This window comes from Mustelus asterias, chromosome 6 (assembly GCF_964213995.1).
Source record: "Mustelus asterias chromosome 6, sMusAst1.hap1.1, whole genome shotgun sequence".
NCBI lineage: Eukaryota > Metazoa > Chordata > Chondrichthyes > Carcharhiniformes > Triakidae > Mustelus > Mustelus asterias.
The window spans coordinates 9,444,680-9,472,451 of record NC_135806.1 but is presented as its reverse complement, the minus strand read 5'-3'; the positions used below and the strand labels follow the sequence as shown (position 1 = coordinate 9,472,451).

At 47.6% G+C, this 27,772-nt stretch overlaps 1 protein-coding gene across 2 annotated transcripts in view; it reads left to right on the top strand.

Annotated features, from left to right (window-relative positions):
* Positions 1-27,772, top strand: part of palm2akap2 (PALM2 and AKAP2 fusion) — a 163,493-nt gene that overhangs the window by 16,159 nt on the left and 119,562 nt on the right. For both annotated transcript variants that reach the window (XM_078214079.1, XM_078214080.1), the window contains exon 2: positions 18,394-18,474. In XM_078214079.1, the coding sequence (XP_078070205.1) occupies positions 18,394-18,474 (81 nt within the window). The remainder of the gene's footprint in view (positions 1-18,393; positions 18,475-27,772) is intronic.

Genomic DNA, 27,772 nt, shown 5'->3' with positions numbered 1-27,772 from the left:
TTGCTAGCGGCGGGATTCTCTGGTCCCACCACTGGGAATTCCCAGTGAAGCGGCCCAAAGCCACCGGGAACCCTCAGGCTGGGGTGCAAGAATTCCGGCCCTGGAACTGAAAACTAGTCTCAGTAATGGCAACCATGACAACCACCATTGACTGTTGTCAAAACCCATCCTGTTCATTAATGCCCTTTGGGGAAGGAAATCTGCCATCCTTATCTGGTCTGGCCCACATCTGACTCCAGTGCCAGAACCTTCAAAGGGTTCTGAATGAAGCCCAGTCCATCAGTCAAACCAGCCTCCCATCCATTGACTCTGTCTACACTTCCCGCTGCCTCGGCAAAGCAGCCAGCATAATTAAGGACCTCACGCACCCTGGACATTCTCTCTTCCACCTTCTTCTGTCGGGAAAAAGATACAAATGTCTGAGGTCACGTACCAACCGACTCAAGTACAGCTTCTTCCCTGCTGTCAGCAGACTTTTGAATGGACGTACCTCGTATTAAGTTGATCTTTCTCTACACCCTGGCTATGACTGTAACACTACATTCTGCACTCTCTCCTTTCCTTCTCTATGAACGGTATGCTTTGTCTGTATAGCGCACAAGAAACAATACTTTTCACTGTATCCCAATATACGTGACAATAATAAATCAAATCAAATCAAACCTGCGGTGTAAAAATGAATGTTGTGGGGGACAACAGTTTTCCTGGCGCCACGTTTGATTCTTTTGCCCATTATTGTAAAAATGTCTTTTTTAAAACAAAAGCCTGGTAAATACACAGGCGACAAAACACAGGACAATTTGGACAGTGAATTAAGTCAGCAAATTCAAGTATCTCTGTCTGCTGAAACAAACCAAACCTTTGCATGGGGCCCCCTGCGACACACATGCCACCCCTGCCTCTATCAACTAGTCCCAATGGGGTGTTCATATCTCCCTCAAAATAGCTGACAGAGGAATGTCCTAAAGTGGACCTTGTTCTTTTGTCACCTAATATCACCGATAGCAGTTTCTAGCTGTACATTGCTGGAATTGTACTGCACAATATCTTGGTCTTGGCTCTCCGAGGTTGAGGCCTAATTAGTAAGTGGAATGGCAAACATCTCACTGAGGTAAATCTCACTGTCTGTGGAAGTGGCGAGGTTGGAAAGGAGCCAGGCAGGTTTTAGCGGTTCCACCATTTCTCCACAAGGAAATTCTGTTCTATCGACCTTGTAGAAACTTCTTGCCCAACTGAGAACAGCTGCTCACACCGTTTCCCCGGGGTTTTCAGCTTGAGAATAGGAAGGCCCTATGGGAATGTCCTTTCTTAACGTTTCCTCCACAACCTATCCAAAAATAATCTTGGCCACTGCCACCCTGGGAAACTCCTCCCCTCATTGGCGCCCTCCCACCCAACATGCCTTGCCGTTGACCCAACCTATTTGTCCTCCACAGTCCTCTTGTGCGGTGAGGGTAAGGTTGCCAACTCTGTGTTACAGCACATGAACACCTGCCTCCAACCCTCCTGCTACCCCCTCCCCCTCACCCATTGGTCACCGAACATGCCCATTCTCATTATACCACCTCCTTGTGCCAATCGGGAAGTGAACGGTGGCACAGTGGTTAGCACAGCTGCCTCACAGCGCCAGGGACCCAGGTTCAATTCCCAGCTTGGGACACTGTCTGTGTGGAGTTTGCACATTCTCCCCGTGTCTGCGTGGGTTTCCCCCGGGTGCTCCGGTTTCCTCCAAAGATGGTCCAAAGATGTGCAGGTTAGGTGGATTGACCATGCTAAATTGCCCCTTAGTGTCAAGGGGAACAAGCTAGGGTAAATGCATGGGGTCATGGGGATAGAGCCTGGGTGAGGTTGTAGACAATGCAGACTCGATGGGCCGAATGGCCTCCTTCTCCCCTGTAGGATTGTATGGACCCTCCATTACTCAGTTGGATGATGTTCCACCATCAGTCAGGAACCCTGTTCCCTCGACATGTCCAATGAGACGCACCTTTTTGAAATGCCCTCACGATTTTTGTTTTTCCGCTCTCCTGCATTTACTCATGGCGGCATCCCCGGAGAGGAATGGTTCATTCCTGGAGGCTGCGGGGCAATCCTGAAGGACTGGGAATGCTGTAAGTGGGAGTGAACGGGATCTTTAAACATTTCGGGGCAAGCACGTCGGATGCTAAGTGCTTTGGTATGTGGAGAATTCGACCTTGAGGTATCACGTTCAACGGCCAATTAAAGGTTAAGTCAAAGCTCTGGGGGTTAGTGGGGTGCTGAAAGGTGAGTGTGTGTGCCGCATATGGGATACATCAGCAAGAAATACTAGATGTCGTGCGAGCCACTTCACTAGCCAGAGATGTCCCTTTAAGCTGTGTAAGAAGTTTAACAACACCAGGTTAAAGTCCAACAGGTTTATTTGGTAGCAAAAGCCACTAGCTTTTAAACTGTGGCAGGGAAATCGTATCTCAGCTGATTTATGGACGCAGTCTTTTCTGCCCCCCCCCCCCCAGGCCTCGAATAGTGGGGTCTCCCTCAAGGCATGGCTTTAGGAGGCAGGAACACTGCCAGACAGTTGTCAGCCCAGCTTCCAAGATTACACAGGGTTACGCTACCGAGACAAATATGTTCGCAATATATCACCCCTTTCAGACCAGCCTGAAGAAATATTACAGCCAACATCTCAGTCTTAAACAGCTCCCCCCTCGCCACCACCCCCATAAAGAATGATTTACTCGATCTAAACCTGGTGTAACTCTCAGCGAAAGGAGACACTGTCGGCGAGCATGTAGGACGGCCAGAAAATAGTTTGCCAGTTTTTTTACTGGAGCTAAACCCATCACTTTAATCCCTCTCAAACAGAGAAGTAGCAAACACTGTCAAACACGGGTTTGACACCGGCATTCACTCAGTTTGCTGGAACGGGTTAACGTCTCTGCGAGGACGGTGGGGGCAAAGCAAGGTGGAGCCACGGGCGCAAGGCACGGAGAAGGCTGAGAAAGAGAATACTGCAGAACGTTTACAGTTTAACCACAAAATAAAGTTTATTGATTCATCTCACCAGCCGGATTCTCCAGTCCCGCTGCAGTGGACGGAGATTCGGCTGCAGCGGCAGCGAGGTGCGAATGGCGGAGAATTCCGGCCAACATCTCTCGAATAAAAACAGGAAATGCTTCAGAGAGTCAACAGCTCAGGCAGCATCAGTTCTGATGGAGTGTCATCAACCCAAAAGATTAATTCCGTTTCTTCCTCCATGGATGCTGCCTGACTTGCTGAGTATTTACAACATTTTCTGTTTGCATTTCCGATTCCCAGTATTTTCTTTGTTTCTCCCACTCTACGTAATATCGTGGAAACTTTAATTCACCTCTCAATCTCCTAAAATTTTCTTGAATATAATCCTCGCTTCTTAAAATTTTATTTTTAAGTGTTATTAGTGCCACAAGTAGGCTTACATTAACACTGTAATGAAGTTACTGTGAAAATCCCCCAGTCGCCACACTCCGGCGCCTGTTCGGGTACACTGGGGAAGAATTTAGCACGGTCGATGCACCCTAACCAGCATGTCTTTCGGACTATGGGAGGAAACTGGAGCACCCGGAGGAAACCCATGCAGACACGGGGAGAACATGCAGACTCTGCACAGACAGTGACCCAAGCTGGGAATTGAACCCGGGTCCCTGGTGCTGTGAGGCAGCAGTGCTAACCACTGCACCCATACTGGAGCACTGAATTGGGGAATGATATCAGCTGCTGTCAGTATAGTGTAAAAGGAAGCTAGATAATTACATCGGATTGCATTGTATTTACTGCACAGAAACAGGCCATTCGGCCCCACTGGTCCATGCTGATTTTTATGCTCCACATGAGGCTCCTTCCACCCTACTTCATCTCACCCTATCAGCATATCCTTCTATTCCCTTCTCCCTCATGTACCGAACTAACTTCCCCTTAAAGGCATCAATGTTATTCTCCCCAACTCCTCCCGCTGATAGCAAGTTACACATCCCAGTACTGACGAGACACTTCTCCTGAATCTCCTGTTTCATTTATTGGTGACTGTTTTGTAATTATGTTTTGTTGTTCGCAGTGTTAATGTAAGCCTCCTTGTGACACTAATAAATAAACTTTAAAAACTAGTTGTGGGGTGGAATTTTCATGTCCTGTCCCCCACGGGAATCGTTGCAGGTGGCAGGGGACCATACAAAGATCTGTTGACCTTGGGTGAGATTTTCTGCTCTTGGGGCGAGCGCAGCTGGAAAATCCCACCCGTGATATTCAGTGTGATGTTAAGTTGTTTTGAAATGCATTGGGTCGGTGTCTTAAGACAATGATCGATGCTTCACCCGTGTTCAATTGCAGAGAGGAGTAAAGGAGAAATTGCGCGAGAGAGAGCCTGTGGTTAGGATCTGGAACCCGCTGCCTGACTGGATGGTTGAAGTGGATTCAAAAAGGGAATGGATCCATGTTAGTTTAGGAAGAGCATGCGGTGCGATGGGGGAAGAGCAGGCGAGTGTGGGTCGCTTTGGATAGCATGGGTGCAAAGGGCCAAATAGCCTCCTTCTATATTGTATGGCTCTATAAACCTATTGCCTTTTTATCAAGTTATGGAAGATGCAGCTAGTGTTCACATTATCCAAAGATGTGCAGGTTAGATGCATTGGCCATGCTAAATTGCCCCGAAGGGAAAGGTTTTTGTTTTGGGATGGTACCCCAGTGTTGGGATCATTTGCAAGTCCCAACACCCCTCACGGCATAAAGGCAATTGAGATTTACATTGGGTTGAAGAAATTCTGCCCCGGGGGTGCGCTAACCATCTAATTAAGGATGTTGGGTGGGCTTTCCCTAGTGGAGGGCCATTAGGAGACCCTCTCCAGCACTGAGAGAGTGGCAGCCTCCGGACGCAGATAAAGGAGTGAGGGGGCCACTCAAGATGGAGACCTCCTGTCAGCATTCTCAAAGTCTTTGAGGATAACAGTAGCCACATGCTCTTGACCCTTTTGTGTAAACCCTTTTACACAACGGCTTGTGGCCACAACTGTGGCCAATTTCCTGCATCAATGGAGGTGAGGTGAGGGTCAGGGTCCTAAAATGCCTCAGGATCAAGGTCCTATTATCTCGCCCCTGACCTGGTCTCCTTAAACTGATGTGGAGATGCCGGCGTTGGACTGGGTTGAACACAGTAAGAGTTTTAACAACACCAGGTTAAAGTCCAACAGGTTTATTTGCTAGCAAATACCATTAGCTTTCGGAGCACTGCTCCTTCATCAGATGGAATGGAAATCTGCTCTCAAACAGGGCACAAAGACACAAAGTCAAGTTACAGAATACTGATTAGAATGCGAATCCCTACAGCCAGAACTGACCCAGAGGCAGGACAGGGCTGGCAGCTCAGCATGTTGGCTGATGGTGGGAAATCCTGAATCCATTCGCCTCCATTCCTTCCCCGGAGAGGGGGGGGCTTCCCAAATCCTGACCATTATGTAGGCAATACGGTAACTAGTAAACTGTTGTGCCAACAACTCAATGAATTACCATGGATTACATGAGAATTCTGAATGTGTTAGATAATCATAGAATCCCCGCAGTGCAGAAGGAGGCCATTCGGCCCATCGAGCCTGCATCAACTACAATCCCACCCAGGCCCTATCTCTATAACCCCATGTATTTACCCGACAAATCCCCCTGACACTAAGGGGCAATTTAGCACGGCCAATCCACCTAACCCGCACATCTTTGGACAATGTGAATATTAAAGTAAAGTTTATTTATTAGTCACAAGCAAGGCTTACATTAACACTGCAGTGAAGTTACTGTGAAATTCCCCTATATTCCGGTGCCTGTTTGGGTCAATGCACCCTAACCAGCACATCTTTCAGACTGTGGGAGGAAACCAGAGCACCCGGAGGAAACCCATGCAGACACGGGGAGAATGTACAAACTCAACACAGACAGTGACCCAAGCCAGGAACTGAACCTGGGCCCCTGGTGCTGTGAAGCAGCAGTGCTAACCATTGTGCCACCGTGCCGCCCCTGCAGCTTTCGTAATTTGATAAAAAGGTTTATAGGTCTATGTTGGCTGGTTTATAGAGCCAGCCAATATAGAAGGAGGCTATTTGGCCCTTTGCGCCCATGCGGGGTCTTTGGAAGAGCTATCCAATGCGACCCACACTCGCCTGCTCTTGCCCCATCTCACCTCAAGCTCTTCTTAAACTAACATGGATCCATTCCCTTTTTGAATGCACTTCTACCATCCAGTCAGGCAGCGGGTTCCAGATCCTAACCACATGCTCCCTCTCCTTCTTCTCCCCCTCTTGATTTGCCTGCCTAGTATCTGAAATTTGTGTCCTCTGCCTACTCTGCTTCCTGTCAGTGGAACCATAGAAACCATAGAAAATTACAGCTCAGAAACAGGCCTTTTGGCCCTTCTAGTCTGTGCCGAACCATTTTATGCCTAGTCCCACTGACCTGCACTTGGACCATATCCCTCCACACCCCTCTCATCCATGAACCCGTCCAAGTTTTTCTTAAATGTTAAAAGTGACCCCGCATTTACCACTTTATCCGGCAGCTCATTCCACACTCCCACCACTCTCTGCGTTTCTCTCCCACCACTCTCTCAGTTTCTCAATCCTTGTTAAAATCTCACGCATTAAGGTCTTAAAAAGCCAGGCCAGTAAAGATTAGCACCAGCAGAAAATTAATGACAGGCAGGATTCCGCTGCTAAAAATATTAGTTAAACATTGTATTTGGCACAGGCAACATGCTAAGTCATGGACAAAGTCTGTTCCAATTTATTATAAGCCCATGTGTGCCTAAATCAGTGCTGGACATAATTGCGACATTGCAAATATTGGAATTCTGAATTTAGTACCTCACAGATAAATGTGAAGTTGGATCGAGAACCAAAATTTTGCACTTCCTTTTCCTTGCAACACATGCATTTTTGCTTGTGGGCATCACCCACCCCCCACTGACAACAATCCCACCCAGGCCCTATCCCCATAACCCCACACATTTACCCCGCTAACCTATGTATCCCGGGACACTAAAGGACAATTTAGCACGGCCAATGCACCTAACCCGCACATCTTTGGACTAAAAGAGAAGCCAGAGCACCCGGAGGAAACTCACACGGACACAGGGAGAACGTGGAAACTCCACACAGATAGTGACCCAAGCCGGGAATCGAACCCGGGTCCCTGGAGCTGTGAGGCAGCAGTGCTAACCACTGTGCTACCGTGCCTTCCCCTGAGAAGGTGGTGGTGAGCCATCTCTTGAACCGCTAGGTGAAGGTACATCCCTGATGCAGCTGGAGAGGGAGTTCCAGGATTTTGTTCCAGCCACAATGAAGTGACAGCTGAAATGGTCAAGTTGGGAGTGCGTGACCTGGAGGGGAATTTGGTAGTGGTGATGTTCCCATGGCCAGTTTACATTCCCCCCCACCACCCCGCCCTCCCCAAATCCGCCCGCTCCCCCCCATTCCGCCAGTAGGAGGGGGAAGGGGAGGAGCATAGAATTGCATGGAGAGGATTCCCTCATAGAAAGAAAGAAACCCTACAGTGCAGAAAGAGGCCATTCGGCCCATCGAGTCTGCACCGACCACAATCCCACCCAGGCCCTACTCCCATATCCCTACACATTTATCCGCTAATCCCTCTAACCTACGCATCTCAGGACACTAAGGGGCAATTTTAGCATGGTCAATCAACCTAACCCGCACATCTTTGGACTGTGGGAGGAAACTGGAGCACCCGGAGGAAACCCACGCAGACACGAGGAGAATGTGCAAACTCCACACAGACAGTGACCCAAGCCGGGAATCGAACCCAGATCCCTGGAGCTGCGAAGCAGCAGTGCTAACCACTGTGCTACCGTGCCGCTCACTCCTCCTTGATCCTGCCCACCCTGACCAACTCACGATTTACAATATAACGCCAAGGTGGGCGGGGCTGAGAGAGGAAGTCCACCCTGACCCCAACTAAAGCCCTTAAGTGGTCAGTAAATGGTTGGTTCCCACCCAGCCTCAGTTTTTAGGCTGATGGGCAGGTTATAGATTGGGATGGGGGAACCAAAATTGGACTTCGGTTGATTTCAGGTGGGAGGTTGCCGGGGATGGGGAGGGGAGAGGGGGTGGGGGAGAGAAGGTGGGGAGGGGATGGAAACTCCATTGGAAGCCCCCTTTTGACTGGGGGCACCCTACCCTCAGGGCCTGGTGACCTCCAGATCTCCCTTCCCCCCCCCAGCCTATCTTCTGAGACCTTGATCACTTGATCATCAACCGCCCCCCCGTTTCACCCCCCTTCCCTCCCACCCCAGCAACATGCACCCACCCCCCTTTGCAGATCTTTTTTATGCACTACCCCTCTCCCTCTCCCTCTGCCCCTCCCCTTTTTCCTCCCCACTCCGTCCCCTCCCCATCTCTTCCCCTCACCCTCCCTCTCACCCTTCTTCTCCCTCTCTCCCCCCTGGCATCGGGCACACTGGGGGCAGTGGGCTGCCTTCCCCACCAACTCACTGGGTGGTGGTGGTGGAGCTCCCACTACCCTGAGAGTTCTGGCCCGTGTGTCTGCTTCCTTCCAGGTGACCGTGGGATTGGGAGGTACTCCAGAGTCAATTCCCCACTTGTTCTGGTACCCAGATGAATACACATTGGAGAATTATTCAGGGGATGGGAGTCTTTCTCGAAACCAATGCCAATATGAAAATCCTATCGTGGCACATTTCAGAATTTGGCTGGCGCGGCAGAACTGGCACGTATCATTCAAAATGGAAAGTGCCGGAATGCTGAGCTCAGACAAAAATGATAAAGAGCAAAAAAATAATGACAATCTATACACAGGATATACAGAATCCAGTGATATTCATCATTGTTTTTGTATCACTGCACAAAAACATTGCAGATACAACTTGAATTATAATTTCCTAATTAACTCTAAATGGTCCCTTACTGAGGACATGGCTGCAGTATGGATTAGAACAATGTTTTTCAGTCCCTGGGTTCAAATCTAACCCAGATTGGTAGTTTAATTATCACTGCCACAAAACATCTGCAACGGGATTTTATGGCCTCGTTCGAGCAAAACCGGAAATTCCCACTCGAGGTCAATGGACATTTCCGTTGTCCGCCCCTTGCCCGCTCCGATTCTATGGCGGGCAACGCTGTAGAATTCTGGTGATAAACTCATGTCCGCCCAGAGGGATAAACATGTGCATAGGGTCCCTATGGTGCAGAAGGAGGCCATTCGGCCCATCGAGTCTGCACCGACCACCAATCCCACCCAGGCCCTATCCTCGTAACCCCACACATTTGCCCTGCTAATCCCCCTGACACTAGATTAATTTAGCATGGCCAATCAACCTTACACGCACATCTTTGGACTGTGGGAGGAAACCGGAGCACCCGGAGGAAACCCACTCAGACACGGGCAGAATGTGCAGACTCCACACAGACAGTGACCCGAGGCCGAAATTGAACCCAGGTCCCTGGCGCTGTGAGGCGGTAGTGCTAACCACTTTGCCAGCGTGCCGCCCAGGGAATGGATATAAAAACAGAAAATGCTGGAAAATCTCAGCGGGTCTGACAGCATCTGTGGAGAGAGAATAGAGCCAACGTTTCGAGTCTGGATGACCCTTCGTCAGAGCCCTGTCGGTTGAGGGATAAATGTTGAGCCAGAACTCCAAGGAAAACCTCCGCTAACTCTCCGAAATGCCCATGGGATCTACCCGAGAGGGCAAACAGGGCAATCGTCCAATGTCTGATCGGGGGAAGGCACCTCTGGCAGTGCAGCACTCCCTCAGTACCTCACTCGTCCCAAGACCAGAAAATCCACCCAAGGTCAACGGATTTTTGCATGGTCCTGTCCCGCCCGCTACAATTCCCGTGGTGGGCAAGACAGGAAAATTCCATCTAAAATGTCAGCGTGGACTTTGTGATCAAGCCTCCGGAGTGAGATTTTGGCTGGGATTCTCCGACCTCGCCCGTAGCTGGGATTCTCCAGTCCCGCTGCTGTGAATTGGCCGAGCACCGAAATCTCCATTCTCGCTGGCTGCGGTGGCAGGGCGTGCAACACTGGAGAATTCTGGCCTCTGACTTAGATGAGCCCGATTTTAACTCTGCCTCAGTGAATGGGCTTTGTGCGGGTTAAAATTGGGCTGAGCAGATGAGCCCATTGAGACTGGCATCTCCTGAGGGAGTCTCTTGGAGAATTCCAAGGCAACTTTGTGAAGAGAGATGTAGAATGGGTCAGGGGCGTTAGGATTCTCAGTAACTTAACCAAAATAAATGGGTGCGAGTCCAAAATACTGATTTTATCCATAAAATTATTGACCAAAGAAAATGTCACTGTCTTTAGGAGAGTCAAACATGCCTAACGTGCTTTATGGGAACTTTGTAACAGCAGGAAGCCATTCATCGACTCAAGCCTTTTCCAACATTCAATTAGATTACAGTTGATTTGCATCCTTACTCCATTCACACTCCTTGGTTCCATAACCTTTAATACCCTTGGCTGACCACAATACTGCTCCTTTTGTAGTGAGAGCATGGCAGACTTTCAGCAACCCACACTTGTACATCGAAGCAACAGTAAAGACACAACTCAGCAATTTAGTCTAACCTGAGTAATTGGGTTCAAATTCAGCTCAGTGGAGGTCCCTTTCCTACTAATGTTTTAAGATTTATAACTGTTATCTGTCTGTCCTCTACAGCACTTTATATTGTGCCTTTATGGGATTGCAGGTAACGTCTGGAGATGGATAGAAAGCTGGTTAGCAGATAGGAAGCAAAGAATTGGTATCAATGGGCCTTTTCCTGATTGGCAGTCAGTGACTAGTGGGGTTCCGCAGGGATCCGTGCTAGGACCCCCAACTGTTCACATTATATATTAATGATTTGGAAGAGGGAACTGAATGTATTATCTCCAAAGTTGCAGATGATACAAAGTTGGGTGGGAGGGTGAGCTGTGAGGAGGATGCAGAGATGCTTCAGGGTGATTTGGACAGGTGGTATGTAGGCATGTGCATGGCAGTTGCAGTATAAGGTGGATAAATGTGAGGTTATCCACTTTGGTAGCAATAATAGGAAGACAGATTATTACTTGAAGGGGTGTAAATTGAGAGAGGTGGATACTCAACGAGACCTTGGAGTCCTCGTGCATCAGTCACTGAAAGTAAGTACGCAGACACAGCAGGCAGTAAAGAAGGCAATTGGTATGTTGGCCTTCACAGCGAGAAGATTTGAGGACAGGGATAGGGATGTTTTTCTGCATTTGTATAGGTTGATTGTGAGGCCAAACCTGGAGTATTGTGTGCAGTTTTGGTGTCTTTACCTGCGGAAGGATGCCCTTGCTGTAGAGGGAGTGCAGTGAAGGTTTACCAGGCTAGTTCCTGGGGTGGCAGATCTGTCATATGAGGTTAGAATCGGTTAGGATTATATTCACTGCAGTTTAGAAGGGTGAGAGGGGATCTCATAGAAACTTATAAAATTCTAACAGGGTCAGACAGGGTAGATTCAGAAAGAATGTTCCCGCTGGTGGGGGAGGCCAGAACTAGGGGTCATAGTTTGAGGATAAGGAGTTAAACCTTTTAGAACTGAGGTGAGGAGAAATTTCTTCACCCAGAGGGTGGTGAATGTGTGGAATTCACTACCACCGAATGTAGTTGAGGCCAAAACCTTGTCTGATTTCAAGAAGAAATTAGATATCGCTCTTGGGGCTAAAGGGATCAAGAGATATGGGAGGAAGGGGAGATCAGGATATTGAATTCAATGATCAGCCATGAATGGCGGAGCAGGCTCGAAGGGCCGAATGGCCTCCTCCTGCTTCTAGTTTCTATGTTTATTGTCAATAATCTATAGTATATGATTTTGCTTCAAGCTGAAGTTAAAAAGGTTTTTTTTAGTTATTCATTCATGGGATATAGGCATCGCTGGCAAGGTCAGGATTTATTGTTTATCCCAGGTTTACCTTCAGAAGGCAGTGAGGAACCACCTTCTTGAACACACTATGGTCCTTGTCATCAAGGTGCTCTGACATAAGCTAAAATAGCTCAGTTAGGAAACATTAGACTGAAGATCTTAAAGGTACCTGGTTCAATCCCGGGTTTCAGCATGAACCATAGAATCACAAAATCCCTACAGTGCAGAAAGAGGCCATTCGGCCCATCAAGCCTGCACCAGCAGCAATTCCACCCAGGCCCTACCCCTGTAACCCCACATATTTACCCTGCTAATCTCCCTGGAACTAAGGGGTATTTGAGCATGGCCAATCCACCCAACCTGCACATCTTTGGACCATGGGAGGAAACTGGAGCTCCTGGAGAAAACCCACGCATGTTGGTTTTCTTAGTTATCTGCTAATTGGCCCTACATTTTGTGGGCATCATGGTGGCACAGCAGTTAGCATTGCTGCCTCACAGTGTCAAGGACCCAGGTTCAATTCCAACCTCAGGTCACTGTCTGTGTGGAGTTTGCACATTCTCCCTGTGTCTGTGTAGTTTCCTCCGGGTCCTCCGGTTTCCTCTCACAGACCAAAGATGTGTAGGTTAGGTGGATTGGCCATGCTAAATTGCCCCTTAGCATCCCAAGATGTGTAGGCTAAGGGGATTAGCCATGGTAAATATGTGGGGTTACGGGAATAAGGCCTGGGGAGGATGCTCTGTCGACGAGTCAGTGCAGACTCGATAGGCCGAATGGCCTCCTTCTGTATAGTCGGGATTCTATGACACCCCCATTAGGTAGGGAGTTCCAGGATTGTTCAATCAGCCCAACACCACTTCAAGCGTGATTCAAGGATGCTTCTTGCTTACGTTTACCCAATATGGAGGACAGTGCACTTCTTGCCATCTGCGTGTCGCCTCTTCCTGCCACTTTGGGAACGTGTAGTGCCTAAAGATCAGTCGCTATGTCATCCAATTTTGTAAGCCAAAAAATTGAACACCACAAGTCTTGTCTTACTACACGTGTTCTCAAAAAGAGAGTGGGAGGGTGCTTGTAATGATGTCTGAGGTATTGATTAGTGTCACATTGAATGAAGAATTTACAATGTCTGCAATTTATAAATGATGTGAAGTAAATCACTAAAATGGTATAAAATTTGAAAAAGCGTAGCACCTTGTCAAAATATTTTATCCTATTATTCTCTTATGGATATCTACATTTGTAACATCCACATTTAAAATATATTTTAAATTATTCTCTGGATATGGGCATCTCTGGATAGGCCAACATTTATTACCTATCGTCATGAATGTGCCACCAGGTTAGAAGTCACCAGCATTTCAAAAGCTATTTCACAGGATGTGAATCCCAGTAAGGAGATTAGCAGATGTAGACTGACCAGAAGAATACTCCGTTTGGCTAATAGAAAACATTCTGGGTCGAGGAGCCAGGGAAGATATATATCTCTCCGGCACAGTGATTAGCACTGCTGCCTCACAGCGCCGGGGACCCGGGTTCAATTCCAGCCTTGGGTCACTGCCTGTCTGTGTGGAGTCTGTATGTTCTCCCCGTCTCTGCATGGGTTTCCTCCCACAGTCTGAAAGACGTGCTGGTTAGATACATTGGCCATGCTAAATTCTCCCTCAGTGTACCCGAACAGGTGCCGGAGTGTGGCGACCAGGGGATTTTCACAGTAACTGCATTGCAGTGTTAATGTAAGCCTACTTGTGACACTAACAAATAAACATAAAGAAGGACCTCACTGGCATTGGAAGGGCAGCTTAGCTGCCCATTCAGAAACCTGAGTAAAAATCAGTCTGCGCTAATTGGCCAACATTCCCGCTGGTGGGGGAGATTTCACTGGCCACCTACCCAGTCCTCTCCAGATGGGTTATGTTAAAATAGCTCCAGTAAATGTCTTTAATAATGTGCTTTAAAATCCAACATTATTTATTGCCTAATTCAACTAATTGATCACCTGAATCTCCAAACGTCAGGCCCCTGCAAGGCCTCTGTACGGAGAAAATGGAAATCTGAGCAATGTTTTGACATATTTTCTTCTTCAGAATGTAAACATCGGCACGTGAGGGGGTCGGACTGTGTCTCTGGTTTATTTTATGACCTACATTTTGAAATATTTTTGTCCTATTCTTTATCAGAGATTTATCGGGTGTTTTACTGCAACCTTTTATTCTTGAACTCAAATGGATTACTTACTCACCAAAGAAAGCACTTTAAAGCCTGCTGAAGGAATTTGGGAATGTCGTTTTCACAATCCAATAATATCTACTTTTTTTTTCACTCATTCCCGGGAGGTGAGGGTTGTTGTCTGAGCCAGAAATTATTGCTCGTCCCTAATTGCCCTTGAGAACATGGTGGTACACTGCCCCATTGTCCTGTTAGGTAGGGTGTGGGGGTGGTACAATGCCCTCCCATCCTGTATGGGGGGGGGGCAGGAGGGGTGGTATACTGCCCCACTGTCCTGTTAGATGAGGAGGGGAGGGGTGGTGGTATACTGTTGGGGGGTTCCAGGATTTTGACCCAGTGACAGTGAAGGGTTGGCAAAATAGTTTCAAGTCAGAATGGTGAAAGGCTTGAGGGGAATTGGATTTAGCTATCCCCATGCAGTCCATTGCTCTAGTCCTTCTAGGTGGTGGAGGGTGTAGGTTCAGGAGTGGGTTCCTCCAGGGTGGTCTTACCCGCAGTGCCAAACAGAGGCTCATGGGGCACGGAACAAATGATCAAACTCTGCACTTCAGGTGTCCCCCCCCCCATCTCTCTTGGCTTGCTTACCCTCTGGTAAGGGCATGCTCAGTAATGTCCCCTGACAAACCTAATGAAAGGAGCTAATATCAGTCTGCAGAACCTCAGGCCTTAAGTCAGATTTTAACAGAAGTGCCCGTTCATTTTGGTGAATGGCTGTGTTGGAAATGGTGAAGAAACAGGAGTTGTTTTGTATCTTGAAGTGTTCCCTTCAATGGTGAATGTGGTAGCGTGGCTCCTTTAAGAGGTGATACTTCGCGGGCCATGTGACCACGTGAGTGGGCCAGAACCAATGGAGCACAAGCACATGAACCTTGACCAATCAGGAGTGAGGGCACGCGTCCCCATGGCTTATAGTCCGCAGTTGAAGTCAGAGAGTTGTTTTAGAGAAGATCTATATGGTAGGTTTAATGCTGTTAAACCTACCATTGTAAATAGTTCTTTGTATTCAATAAATCTTCAAGTTTGTTGATTGCCACCTCGAGTCATCACAGTGGAATAGTGTAAAATGGACAGATTGCAGCTTGTTTTGTATCACTCCACCACATTATTTCAATAGCGACTTCGATGAGCAAAGTAAAATCTTTCCCACTCCACATTTGTCTGGCTCTCGGCCCGGTCTCGGTGGGTGGCTGTCTTGCCTCGGTCAGAAGGTTGTGTGGACGAGTCAGAGCTTGAACATAAAGTCGAGGTTGACACTTTCTGTGCAGTGCTGAGGGCATGCCACCCCGGCAGTGTAATGACTCCAATCAGGCCATTGAGGTTGGCCTATTGAAGTATGAGCTCCCTGATTAAAGATCCAATTGATGGGCCAATCAGGGAATCATAGAGTCATAGAGGTTTACAGCATGGAAACAGGCCTTTCAGCCCAACTTCCCCATGCCACCCTTTTTTTTTAAACCCTTAAGCTAGTCCCAATTGCCCGCACTTGGCCCATATCCCTCTATACCCATCGTACCCATGTAACTGTCTAAACGCTTTTTAAAAGACAAAATTGTACCCGCCTCTACTACTACCTCTGGCAGCTTGTTCCAGACATTCACCACCCTCTGTGTGAAAAAATTGCCCCTCTGGACCCTTTTGTATCTCTCCCCTCTCACCTTAAACCTATGCCCTCGAGTTTTAGACTCCCCTACCTTTGGGAAAAGATATTGACTATCTAGCTGATCTGTGCCCCTCATTATTTTATAGGCCTCTATAAGATCACCCCTCAGCCTCCTACACGCCAGGGAAAAAAGTCCCAGTCTATCCAGCCTCTCCTTAGTTTTTGTCTTTGCCTTGTACTTAACCAGGACCGTCAGTTTCCCTGATACCCCCAGAGGTAGAGTCTAACTGTCAGGTGTGCTGCTTTCCCAGGATGAGACATGAAACCAAGGCCCTCTCAGGTGGGCGAGAAAGATCCGAGTGGCACTACTGTGGCAAGAGCAGGGGATCTTTCCCCGATGCTGTGACCAGTATTTAACTCTCGACTGACATTGAACAAAGGCAGACCATAATCACGTTATTGTTTGTGGGAGCTTACTGTGCACAAAATGGCTGCCACGTTTCCTACAGTGACTATAAAAAGGATTTGGTTGACTGGAAAGCACTTGGGAGACCCTGAGGTTGTGAAAGGTCCGATAAAGTTGCAAATATTTCTTTCTTTCTTGCTCACGGCAAAATTTGAAGTTTTTTAATTCTTATTTATTATTTTATTTATTAGTCACAAATGAGGTTTAAAGTTTATTTGTTAGTGTCACAAGTAGGCTTACATTAACACTGCAATGAAGTTACTGTGAAAATCCCCTAGTCGCCGCACTCTGGTGCCTGTTCAGGTACACTGAGGGAGAATTTAGCGTGGCCAATGCACCTAACCGGCACGTCTTTGGACTGTGGGAGGAAACCGGAGCACCCGGAGGAAACCCACGCAGACACGGGAAGAACGTGCAAACTCCACACAGTCAGTGACCTAAGGTGGGAATCGAACCTAGGTCCCTGACGCTGTGAGGCACTAGTGTTAACCACTGTGCCACCGTGCTGCCCCATCTTTGATGGGATGTGAGTGCCACTGGCAAGGCCAGCATTTATTGCCCATCCCTAATTGCCCTTGGCTTACTCGTCCAGTTCAGAGTCAACCACATTGCTGTGGCTCTGGAGTCACATGTAGGCCAGATCAGGTAAGGACGGCAGATTTCCTTTCCGAAAGGACATTAGTGAACCAGATGAGTTTCTACAATCATCAATAGTGCTTTACGGTGACCATTACTGAGACCCGCGGTGGTACTCAGGTGCCCTGCTCAAGCAGAAGTCACTCCTGAGGCAGAATTCTCTGACCCCGCCCGCGGCTGGGATTCTCCAGTCCCGCTTCTGTGAATGGAGTTTTGGCTAAGCGCCAGATTCTCCATTCTCACCGGCAGCGGTGACGGGGTATGGCGGCATGGGAGAATTCCGACCTTGATCTCCAGAGCGGAAAATTCCACCCTAGCTTTTAACTCCGGGTTTTGTGAATTGAATCTAGGTTCCACAAGCTATCAGAGTGGGATTAAACTCGTGTCCCCCAGTGCGTTAGGCAGGATTATCTAGCTGATGCGCGATTAATTCACACGGGAGGCTAGGACGTACCCGGGAATAAAGGCTTTTATTCACAACAAGAATAGAGCATACTGCTTAACAATACTATCCCAGACTAAGGGCTACTAGGAAGTAGCAGTGACCTTTATACTCCTGTAAGAAGGCGGAGCCAAACGGAGTGTACCACAGAACAATGCTAACAGGTGGAACACCCCAACCCTAACCCCAACAGTAACAAGAGTAACATATGTACAAGTACCCATAGTGGTAACCATCTATGGTTCACCACACTAGCCCAGTGACATTCCCACAACATCAAAATCTCTGTTGTGGGGAATTTTTTTAAAGTGGCCAATTTATGTCTAAAAACTGAGGCTCTTTTCAAAAATTCACAGAAGGCAAAGTCTCGGTTCAAAAGACGTAACAAAATTTATTTAAAACACAAAAATCAAAACAGGACAAACAATATGTAAACAGACATTTGGAGGTCTCCAAAGGGTTAAACAGCTCAGGTTCAGAGTTGTAAAACCTCTCCAAAGATCTGAAGCACTCAGCCAAAATACAGAACGATTATACCTTTTGTTATCTACTGTTTTAATACTGTTATTACATTCACATATGAGCAAACTGCCCCTATTAACTTGTTATAAAGAATCATTTAACCCTTTCATAGAATCATAGAATCATAGAATCCCTACAGTGCAGAAGGAGGCCATTTGGCCCATCGAGCCTGCACTCCCACAATCTCACCCAGGCCCTATTCCCATAACCCCACATATTGGCCCTGCTAATCCCCCTGATATAAGGGTCAATTTAACATGGCCAATCAACCTAACCTGCACATCTTTGGACTCGCTATCCTGTCTCCTAAAAGGACTACATCTGTCTGTGAATCTGATTAGCTGATTTAAAATTCCCTTCTACTCTCTCCCATATTGTTAGTGTGGCTGGCATAACTTAAAGGACTTAACACAATCGCGCACCATTGAATTCTGATTGTTATATCCCTTGATGGTGTACACAGCAGAGAAAATAGAAGTATTTTGAAAGAATTGCCTTTTAGATAAGATTTCTCTTACTTCACACTGAGATGAGAAGGAAGAACTGGGTGCGGTTAACCTGTTTGAAACATTCTTTCCCTTTCTCTCTCTCTCTGAAGGAGAAAAGGCGGCGGCAGACAGAAATCGAAGATAAGAGGCACCAGCTGGAAGATAAAATACTTCAGTTGCAGCATCACAAGGTAGGAACTCTGATACCAAACCCATGTGGTGAAAATTCTTTCATGAACCCAGCACAATCATACTCATTCACTGCGCGTGTGGCTGCTTGTTTTATATCATTAAACACTGGCAAAGCCCTCAGCCAAGTCCACATCGCCAATGTTGTTACAAATTCCTCACGCCGCTTTCTTTGTTGAGTACTTGCTTTTTTCTGGGCTTTGAGATGAGACTAATTCAATGTTTCAATGTCAGAAATGGCAGCCTTCCAACAATGCAACTCTTCTTTTGTTGATCCAGTTTCAATACCAAACATGATGGCGGCATGGTTGCACAGTGGTTAGTACTGCTGCCTAACAGCGCCAGGGTCCGAGGTTCAATTCCAGTCTCAGGTCACTGTCTGTGTGGAGTTTGTACGTTCTCCCATGTCTGGTTTGGTTTTCTTGCGGTTCTCCAGTTTCCTCCCACAGTCCAAAGATGTGCGGGTTGGGTTGATTGGCCATGCTAAATTGACCCTAATGTCAGGGGGATTAGCAGGGTAAATGCGTGGGTTTCTGGGAATAGGGCCTGGGTGGAATTGTGGTCGGTGTAGACTCGATGGGCCTTCTGTACTGTAGGGACTCTATGGTCCTATGATGCTGCCTGGATTGGAGGCTATGAGCTATAAGGAGAGGCTAGACAAACTAGGGTTGTTTTCTCTGGAGCGGCAGAGGCTGAGAGGGGACCTGATAGAAGTCTATAAAATTATGAGAGGCATAGATAGGGTTGACAGTCAGAATCTTTTTTCTCCAGAGCTTAAATGTCTAATACTAGGGGGGCATGGACTTAAGGTGAGAGGGGCAAGTTTTTCACAGAGAGTGGTGGGTATCTGGAACACACTGCCAGGGATGGTGGTGGAGGCAAATATGATAGGGGCTTTTCAGAAGAAATAGAGGGATATGGCCCAAGGGCAGGCAGAAGGGAATGGTTTAATTTGGCATCATGTTCGGCACAACATAAGAACTAGGAGCAGGAGTAGGCCTTCTGGCCCCTCGGGCCTGCTCCACCATTCAATAAGATCATGGCTGATCTTTCGGTGGCTCAGCTCCACTTACTTGCCCACTCGCCATAATTCCTTCACTGTTTAAAAATCTATCTCTGCCTTAAAAACATTCAATGAGGTAGCCTCAACTGCTTCATTGAGCAGGGAATTCCACAGATTCACAACCCTTTGGGTGAAAAAGTTCCTCCTCAACTCAGTCCTAAATCTGCTCCCCCTTATTTTGAGGCTATGCCCCCTGGTTCTAGTTTCACCCGCCATTGGAAACAACCTCCCTATTCCCTTCATAATTTCCCCCCTCATTCTTCCAAATTCCAATGAGTATAGTCCCAGTCTACTCAGTCTCTCCTCATAAGCCAACCATCTCAACCCCGGAATCAACCTAGTGAATCTCCTCTGCACCTCCTCCAGTACCAGTATATCCTTTCTCAAGTAAGGAGACTAAAACTGTACACAGTACTCTAGTTGTGACCTCACCAACACCTTATACAGCTGCAACATAACCTCACTGTTTTTAAACTCCATCCCTCTAGCAATGAAGGACAAAATTCCATTTGCCTCCTTAATTACCTGCTGCACCTGCAAACCAACTCCTTGAGATTCCTGCACAAGGACACCCAGGTCCCTCTGCACAGCAGCATGCTGCAATTTCTTTTACCATTTAAATAATAGTCCATTTTGCCGATAGTCCTACCAAAATGGATGACCTTACATTTACCAACATTGTACTCCATCTGCCAGATCCTTACCCAGTCACTTACACTATCTGTATCCCTCTGCATTTTTCGGCGTCCTCTGCACACTTTGCTCTGCCACTCATCTTAGTGTCATCTGTGAATTTTGACACACAACATTTGGTCCCCAACTCCAAATCATCTATGTAACTTGTAAACAATTGCGGTCCCAACACTGATCCCTGAGGAACACCACTAGTCACTGATCGCCAACCAGAAAAACACCCCACTCTTTGCTTTCGTGGGCTGAAGGGCCTGTTGCTGTGCTGTAATGTTCTATGTTCTTGGCCTTGTGATTACAGAAGCAGGCACTCTCTCTGCAATGCTGTAACAATGCCCCCTCAGCCCCAGGGATGACTCAGCTCTGCACAGCACCAGTATAGCCTTTCCATTTCCCCGAGCAGACACCTTTTGCAGTCTATTCCAGGTCTCTGCGCTCCTCCAATCCTGCTCTCTGGCACGTCCCGGATTTCACTGATTGCCGTGTCTGCGACAACCTGGGCCCTCAGCTCTGGAACTCCCTCCTTAAGCCTCTCTGCCTGCCGAACCATCGTTTTCTCTAACCATAGCCGAAAATCTCCATCCTCATTCGCGGCTGGGGTTCTCCGGTGCTGCTGAAAGTGAATGGAATTTTGGCTGGAACGCCAAGTTCTCCTTTCTCACTCGCAGCAGGGCGCGCACGGATACGATCGGAGAATCCCCTCCCATATCTTGTCCTACAAGTCATTCCTCAAAGTCAATCTCTTTGATCAAATTTCCATATCTCCTTAGATACGGTGTCAAATTTTATTTGGTGGCTGTCCTGTGAAGTGCCTTGAGATATTTTACCCATTTTAAGGTGGTTTATAAATGCAAAGGCGGTCTTGTGGCACAGTGGGCTGGCGTCCCTGCCTCTGAGCCAGAAGCCCGGGGGTCGAGTCCCACCCCAGGACTTGACGGCCAAGGAAGGTGCGTTCATAACGCAGTCAAACAGGTTGAGCACAAATCCTTCCAAACACACCAATGGCTGGTGGTAAGAGTGGGAGAGACTCCTGGTCAGCCACGCTTGATGTGGAGTGACGCTCCTCAAGCTATAAGCCCCTGGCGACAGACTAGTGACCTGTTCTGGGAATTACTAGCTATGGAGACAGACGAAAGTCTGTGCTTCTGGGTGCGGGAAGAGAATTGGGAATATAAATGCAAGTATTTTATTGCTGAATATATTGGATTTTCAAATTTAATGCACATCTTGGATGAAATATGAACAGCTTTGACTCCCAGCAAGAGGCAACTGGAATAAAACTGCTCCCTTTCACTGGAGCGTTACCTTTGCAACCAAAGGAGGAGTGGAGGGCCCATTAGTCGACGATGGATTTGGGAACCCAGAGGGGAAAGAGTAGAGGCTCTATTTTTAAAACAGCCAAAAAAAGTTGAGTGCAATATATCATGTACTGCAGAATCAGCCATGATCTCATTGAATGGCGGGTCAGGCTCAAGGGACCACCCTTGGCCTACTCCTGCACCCTGTTTCTTACAGTCTTAGTCCTTAACTAGTTCCACATGGCCTTTTCTCTTTAAAATGCTTTTGTGAACTGCTTGCAGCAATATTTCACCGGCAACAGGAGGAGAATGCGACTGCCAAGCAAATATGTTACAAACTACTGCAAAATGTGGATTTAATTTACGTCTTTCGAATAAATCTGCTGATGGAATGTTAGCACATGCCAACTGATGTCATTATGGGTATGACTGACAACCAGTGGCCATTCAGCTGATGACAGGGATCATTCCATTGGGGACGAGGGCTTGTAGTGCCCCAGAGAGAGAGAGAGAGAGGGAGGCCTGTTCAAGTCAGATCAGATCACAGGAGCAATGGAGAGCTGACGATGGCATTGCTTTTGACCTCAGAGGTGTTGATTGTTTTAAATATGACTCCTCGGGGAAACTTCCAAATTCAGAAGGAGAATTTTGACGTGTTCTGATTGTCGTCAACAAAATGGTTCCCTTAATAGAATCCCTACAATAAAGACCGCAATCCTGCCTAGATCCTACCCCCATAACCCTCGTTTAGCCTGCTAATTCTCCTGACACTAAGGGCAATTTATCATGGCCAATCAGCCTAACCCGCACATCTTTGGAGTGTGGGAGGAAACCGGAGCACCCGGAGGAAACCCACGCAGACAGGGGGAGAATGTGCAAACTCCACACAGATAGTGACCCAAGGCGGGAATCGAACCCGGGTCCCTGGAGCTGTGAGGCAGCAGTGCTAACCACTGTGCTACCGTGCCGTCCTCACCGCATGCAGCCTCCCTGCTCATCGTCAACAGTTGCTACATTGGGTGAGTGCGGCAACGATTTCACAGGAACACCGCTAGCAACTGCAAAAACGTCACTAAGACTGTATAAGGAGGGCTTATTGTTTCAGGCAGTTTGTGGCGGGGGTTTGTGGAAACCCACCTCCCATTCCAATCTACGTTCACCACCATTCTCCCTGTGACACTGTGTGAATATATTTGGATTATCCCTTTCTTAAATTTAAATTTTGAAAAGATATTCACAAATATGCACATGGTTTAGGAACCTTGACATTAATGGTCAGTGCAGGCCACGATGTTTTTTTATTCATGGGATGTAGACGTCGCTGGCTGGCCAGCATTTATTGCCCATCCCTAGTTGATCGAGGGCAGTTGAGAGTCAAGTACATTGCTGTGGCTCTGGAATCAAATGTAGGCCAGGCCGGGTAAGGATGGCAGATTTCCTTCCCTGAAGAACATTATCATAGAACCCCTACAGTGCAGAAGGAGGCCATTCGGCCCATCGAGTCTGCACCAACAACAATCCCACCCAGGCCCAATTCTCATAACCCCACATATTTACCCTGCTAATCCCCCTGACACTAATGGACCAATTTAGCATACCCAATCAACCTAACCCGCACATCTTTGGACTGTGGGAGGAAACCCCTGCAGACACGGGGAGAACACGCAAACTTCACACAGATAGTGACCCAAGGCCGGAATCAAATCCAGATCCCTGGTGCTGTGAGGCAGCAGTGCTAACCACTGTGCCACCGTGCCGCCCCACGTGAATTAGGTGAGTTTCTCCGACAATCGACAATGGTTTCATGGTCATCAGTAAATTCCTAATTCCAGTTTTTTTTAAATGAATTCAAATTGCACCATCTGCCGTGGTGGGATTCGAACCCGGGTCCCCAGAGCATGAGCTGAGTTTCTGGATTAATAGTCTAGCAATAATACCATGGGGCCATCGCCTCCTCTAACTGGCCTGTAGTAAGAGAGGTCTGTGATTAAATAGAAGGAGATAACGAGGATAAACTCAGCACTCTTTGATTAGTATTTAAATCCATGAAATTCCATTTGTATTGAGCAGAACTGACAGCAGGAAAACAGACCATTCAGCCCATCTGATTTTTGCTATACACGATACTTCTCCCATCCTACTCCATCTAGCCTATCAGAAAAAGCTTCTTTTCCGTTTCTCCCTCATGTACACTTTTTAACATCTATTCATTCACAGGATGTGGGCGTCACTGTTCAGGCCAGGATTTATTGTCCATCCCTAATTGCCCTGAGAAAGTGATAGTAAGCCGCCTTTGCCCTAAATACATTGGAAAAATTGCATTCTGGGAATGGAACCCAGGTTGTAAACACTGAAAGCGTCGGCAATTAACCACCACAACTCCAGGGAATTATATCACTCGGTGCCACTTAGGGGAGGCAGTGGCAAGTGGTATCATCACTGGACTAGTAATCCAGGGGTCCAGGGGAATTTTCTGGTGACCTGAATTCGAATCCCACCAAGGCAAATAGTGAAATTTGAATTCAGTAAAAATTTGGAATTAAATAATGGGGCGAATTTTCCCGTTCCGGCCACCACGGGACTCGGAGCAGGGTGAGCGGTGGACCATGGAAAAGTCCGTTGACCTCGGGCGGGATTTTCCGGTTTCGGGGCAAGCGCGGCAGGAAAATCCTGCCCAATGACCATGAAACCATTGTCGATTGCCCTAAAAACCCATCTGGCTCATCGTCATCCTCACCCGGTCTGGCCTACATGTGACTCCAGAGCCACAGCAATGTGGTTGGCTCTGAACTGCCCTCTGAAATGGCCTAGCAAGCCACTCAGTTCAAGGACAGTCGGCATGGACAATAAATGCTGACCCAGCCAGCGACACCCCTGAGCAATTATAAAAAAATAAAACCCTGAAGCATATTAGTCATGATTATATGAGTAGGGCAGCACGGTGGCACAGTGGTTAGCACTGCTGCCTCACAGTGCCAGGGACCGGGTCCGATTCCTGGCTTGGGTCACTGTCTGTGCGGAGTCTGCACGTTCTCCCCGTGTCTGTGTGGCTTTCCTCTGGGTGCTCCAGTTTCCTCCCAAAAGACGTGCTGGTTAGGTGCATTGGCCGTGCTAAATTCTCCCTCAGTGTACCCGAACAGGTGCCGGAGTGTGGCAACTAGGGGATTTTCACAGTAACTTCATTGCAGTGTTAATGTGACCCTACTTGTGACATGAATAAATAAACTTTAAAACTTTATATCAGGCCTCAATTTTTTCTCTTCGGAGCTTTCCCCTTGTAAGGGGAAATGGGTCCGATGGATTCAGATGGCAAAGCACTTGGGCGCAGGTGTGCCCGCTACATGTGGTGCAGCCTGTGCCAGGGATGAGTAAAGAGTCGGAAATGACACCCACTTACAGTAATTTGGATAAAATCAGAACCTCTAATGCTGCCGTCCAAAAATAATTCACGCGCCCCCGAGCTTTCAGAACTGCGGACGTGTCGGTCGACCTGGGTAATCCCCGAGTCACTCTCACATCATCAATCACAGCCCAAATGAGGAGGACAGTAGATCATCATCGGAATTCCACAAATATTTCCACAGCATATTGACTTTCTTATTGTAGCTTATGCCTTGTTTGTGTCTCCAACGTATTTTCAACGGAGCTAACATTTAAGTAAAACACTGGGCAGAGAATGTAAATGAAGCAGAAGGCCATTCAGCCCCTCGAGCCTGCCCTGTCATTCAATTCTACCATGGCTGATCTGTGCCTCATCTCCATTTGCCTGTCTCGGTTTTGTTCCCCCTCGATTCCATTACCTAACAAAAATACGTATCTGTATTGAATTTTTCAATTGCCTCCCAGACTCGATCACCTTTGGAGGGATATAGTTTCAGATTTACACTGCCGTGTTTGTGAAGAAAGTATTTCCGAACAGCCACCCAGAATGAGCTTATGGGATTACCATTGACCAGAAACTCAACTGGACTCATAAACCACATAAACACATTGGCTACAAGAGCAGGTCAGAGTCTAGGAATACTGCGGCGAGTAACTCACCTCCTGACTCCCCAAAGCCTGTCCACCATCCACAAGACACAAGTCAGGAGTGTGATGGAATACTCCCCACTTGCCTGGATGGCTGCAGCTCCAACAACACTCAAGAAGCTCGACACCATCCAGGACAGAGCAGCCCCGCTTGATTGGCACCACATCTACAAACATCCACTCCCTCCACCACTGACGCTCAGTAGCAGCAGTGTGTACTATCTACAAGATGCACTGCAGCAATTCACCAAAGATCCTTGGACAGCACCTTCCAAACCCACGACCACTTCCATCCAGAAGGACAAAGGCAGCAGATACGTGGGAACACCACCACCTGCAAGTTCCCCTCTAAGCCACTCACCATCCTGACTTGAAAATACATTGCCGTGCCTTCACAGTCTGAAAGACGTGCTGGTTAGGGTGCATTGATCCGAACGGGCGTTGGAATATGGCGACTTGGGGAATTTCACAGTAACTTCATTGCAGTGTTAATGTAAGCCTTACTTGTGACTAATAAATAAACTTACTTTTTTTCCTCTTCAGGTGGGATTCAAATGACCCACTAGGGAGCTTTTATCAAACAAAGTTTATTTAAGAATATAGTTAACACGTATAGTAAGAAAATTAGCAAGAACTTGTAACAATTACAAACAAGAAACAAAACAACTACTATAATGTATAACCCTTAATGAATATCTCTAATGTGTTCTAATTCAAACCAAACCCCATAGACAACAAAAAACCCTTTTTCACAGGTTTAACACAGCACAGACTACTGCTCACGTGATAATAGAAATTTGAGTCCTTTGGTTGAAGTCTGCAGTTCTCTGGATTCACTCCAAGCTGATTGAAGACAAGGCAGCTTCTCAAAGCACTCTGGTCCAGCCCCTAAGAACAACAGATTTTCACCCTTCAGGAAACAAGTTCTTTGTGGTAAACCACTGTTAGCTTATTACCTGTATATGTGACATGCCTGGACACATCCCTGCCGGCCCTACCCGAGACTCCTCCCCGCCTGGTCCAGGTATAAAGGCGACTGCTCCCCACCCCCCTGCCTCAGTCTGGACCAGTTCATCAGCATGGGTGCGCTCCAAGTCTTTTGCTAATAAAAGCCTATTTGTTCTTGCACACAAACTAGTCTTTGCTCGATTGATGGTGCATCATTCTTGTCCTCAGCTAACCACAGAATTTTCAAAACAACAGGGAGTGAGGGAAAACACTTCTCTTCAGCTTGCTTTTCCTTCTAAAGCTAAAACTCAAACCTGCAGCTCCAAACTGAAACTGAAAACCAATCCTTGAGTCAAAATCCTGGAATTCCCTCCCTAACGGCATTGTGGATCAACCCGCAGCAGAAGGCAGCTCGCCATCACCTTCTCAAGGGCAACTAGGGATGGGCAATAAATGCTGGCCAGCCAGCATGAATGAATGAATAAAAAAAAGCTCTTGTTTATTTTAGGTTTTTGATCTTTGGTTCTGGACCCTTCTACCGGGTTCTCTGGACAGGATTTAAATGGGTCAATAGGATTGAGAACGGAGATAAGGGGAGGGATGTACAAGTGCACAGCGCTGGCTATGCAGGCCTGTTTGTCAGCACTAGCCCGCTCCCGTACTGTTTACCCAGCGACCCGATCGGGGGAGGAATGGATAATGGATGTCCCACCTTCAAGCAGCAGGTAACCAACTCAGTCAACCACCAATCAAAGTCAGTTATCAGAGACTGGCTAGAATGTTCCTGTCAGCTTGCAAGGTCCCTGTCCCACCCCTTCATTAACCCCCACCCCTTCTCACCTTGCCCCACAATGGTGGCCTCACAGGTGTGGCCATTTTTTAACTTGAAGGATATGAAAGGGCCTAGAGGGCATTGCAAGGTGGAGGCGCTTTCTCTTTCTCTCTCTCTCTCGTCTATTGGTTCTGAGAGCCGCTCCACCATCCTTACAGGAACGGTGAGACCCACAAGGCTAAACCAATGTCGAGTGGACTGCTTCGGACACAGCACGGGGTCAGGAGCTGCTGTTGGTGCCAGTATCGGGGGTCCTGGCCTAAAACACAAAATCCTGTCCTCTAACTGTGGCCGGGATTCTCCGACCTCGGCTGGGATTCTCCAGTCCCGCTGCTGTGAATGGAGAGTTGGCTGAGTGCCAAATTCTCCATTCTCGCTGGCAGCGGTAGTGTGGTATCAGAGACTGGAGAGTCCCAGCCCCTGTCTTTTAGAACATTTTA